This window comes from Octodon degus, unplaced genomic scaffold (assembly GCF_000260255.1).
Source record: "Octodon degus isolate 3935 unplaced genomic scaffold, OctDeg1.0 scaffold00003, whole genome shotgun sequence".
NCBI classification, from domain to species: Eukaryota; Metazoa; Chordata; class Mammalia; order Rodentia; family Octodontidae; genus Octodon; species Octodon degus.
In genome coordinates, this window is record NW_004524579.1 from 32,187,789 (window position 1) to 32,189,683 (window position 1,895).

Genomic DNA, 1,895 nt, shown 5'->3' on the forward strand with positions numbered 1-1,895 from the left:
TTTTTTTGGCGGAACTGGGGATTGAACTCAGGCCCTTGTGCTTGCCAGGGAAGCACTTATTCTACTGAGCCATCTCCCTGGCCCTTGTCAGTATATCTTAAAAAACCAAATTAATTTTAGATAGCTTAAGTATAAAAATAAATTAGAATTTTTTTGTGCAGTCTGGGTGTTCATGATCATTTCTAATGGGGAGTTCTTAATATGGCCCTCACTATCAAATTGTCTGGTTATAATAAATTGTTTAGTAATTAGGATATTTATTGGGGGGAAGATACCTAACAACTACTGTAGGTTGGCACTTACAGCAGAACATTGCCTTTATTTATTGGCAATTTACTCAGCAGATACTGTAAATGTTTTTTCCTAAGCAGCAACCAGTTTTTAATTAACTTATTTTCAACTGATTATGTGACTATAAATTAATGGGATTTTGTGTTTTCTGAAAAGAAATCCTAGAATGATCTGATTTCTGTCTTATCACTGAAAATCCATATAAAATACTGATTTGTGGTAACCTTTGTTAAATTTGAGACGTGCACAGCTTGCCTATTGTATAAGAATAATAGGCCTACATTCTAATATGTAATTCCTACCACTGTTATTAAGTGGTGTTTGACTTAATAACATCCTTCTCCAAGTAGACTAAACAACCACAGATTAAAAGTAGGACATGGGAAGTTGGGTGCAGAGGTGCTTGCTTGTAATCCCAGCCCTGAGGAAGTTGAGTCCAAGTCTGGCAGCTTAGTAAGACTACCCCCCAAAAAAGGGCTGGGATTGTGACTCAGTAGCAGAGCACATCGGGGTTCTATCTCTAGTACCAGAGGAGGAGGAAAGGTAGGATGGATATGGGAAAATAACTTTACTGCCTTAGAATGCATAGTTGGGCAATAGCTCAGAAACCTGATGTTCCTTTGGAGAGCTTTGACCAACTGGCCGTGTGTACATCTTTTTATGATGACCAAAACACTGCCTTGCCAATTACACCCTGAGGAAATGGGATCAGTAAATCGTATTTGAAAGTGTTTCTTCAATCCTGTGTGATATTCACATGAAGCAATTTTTTTTTTTTTTTTTTTTTTTTTTTTTTTTTTTTTTTTTGTAGGTGTTCAACAGAAATCTTTCGTGATTACTTGCAATTATGAAGCTAGAAAACTTGGAGTTAAGAAATGTATGAAAGTGAGAGATGCAAAAGAAAAATGTCCACAGTTGGTCTTAATTAATGGAGAAGACCTGACTCGTTATAGAGAAATGTCCTATAAGGTTACAGGTACAAATTACAGACAGTATATATTTTAGCATTAATTTTTATGCGAGACCCCTGTATACTGTACATTGTATAAATTATAAATGCCACAAATCAAGTGCCTTTTTTCTAAAAGCTTTTCTTTGAGGTCCTATGTACTTTAAAATTATATAAGGCAATGACTTTCTTTGTTATGAATGTTAACAAAAGATGTGTAGTTGGAGGTAATTTGAATTTTGTAGTGATGAATGTTCATGTGAATAACAAAAGCTACACATGGTGGCACACCCAGCACTTGGGAGGCTGAAGCAGGAGGGACTACCTCCAGTTCAAGGCCATCCTGGGCTACACAGTGAGTTCAAGACCAGCCTCAACTACATAGTGAGACCCTACCTCACTGTAGCAAAAAATGTAAATGAAAAACAAATAACAAAAAATGTAAATCAAAGTTCAGAATGAGAAAATGGGAAATGGCAATTGAGACTGGGAAATGGGAAATGGCAATTGAGGTGTAGTGGTGTGTGCCTGTAATCCCAGCTCTTGGGAGGCTGTAAAACAGGCAGATCACTATGAGGCCAATCTAGTAGTGAGATCCTGAATACCCTGTAGACCCTTCCCTAAAATACAAAAAAGAGAGAAAGAAAGAAAGAAA

At 36.8% G+C, this 1,895-nt stretch overlaps 1 protein-coding gene across 3 annotated transcripts in view; it reads left to right on the forward strand.

Moving 5' to 3' along the window:
* The window catches only part of Poli (DNA polymerase iota), a 29,608-nt gene that overhangs the window by 5,529 nt on the left and 22,184 nt on the right, over window positions 1-1,895 (forward strand). For all 3 annotated transcript variants that reach the window (XM_023714978.1, XM_023714981.1, XM_012514822.2), the window contains exon 3: window positions 1,103-1,267. In XM_023714978.1, the coding sequence (XP_023570746.1) occupies window positions 1,103-1,267 (165 nt within the window). The remainder of the gene's footprint in view (window positions 1-1,102; window positions 1,268-1,895) is intronic.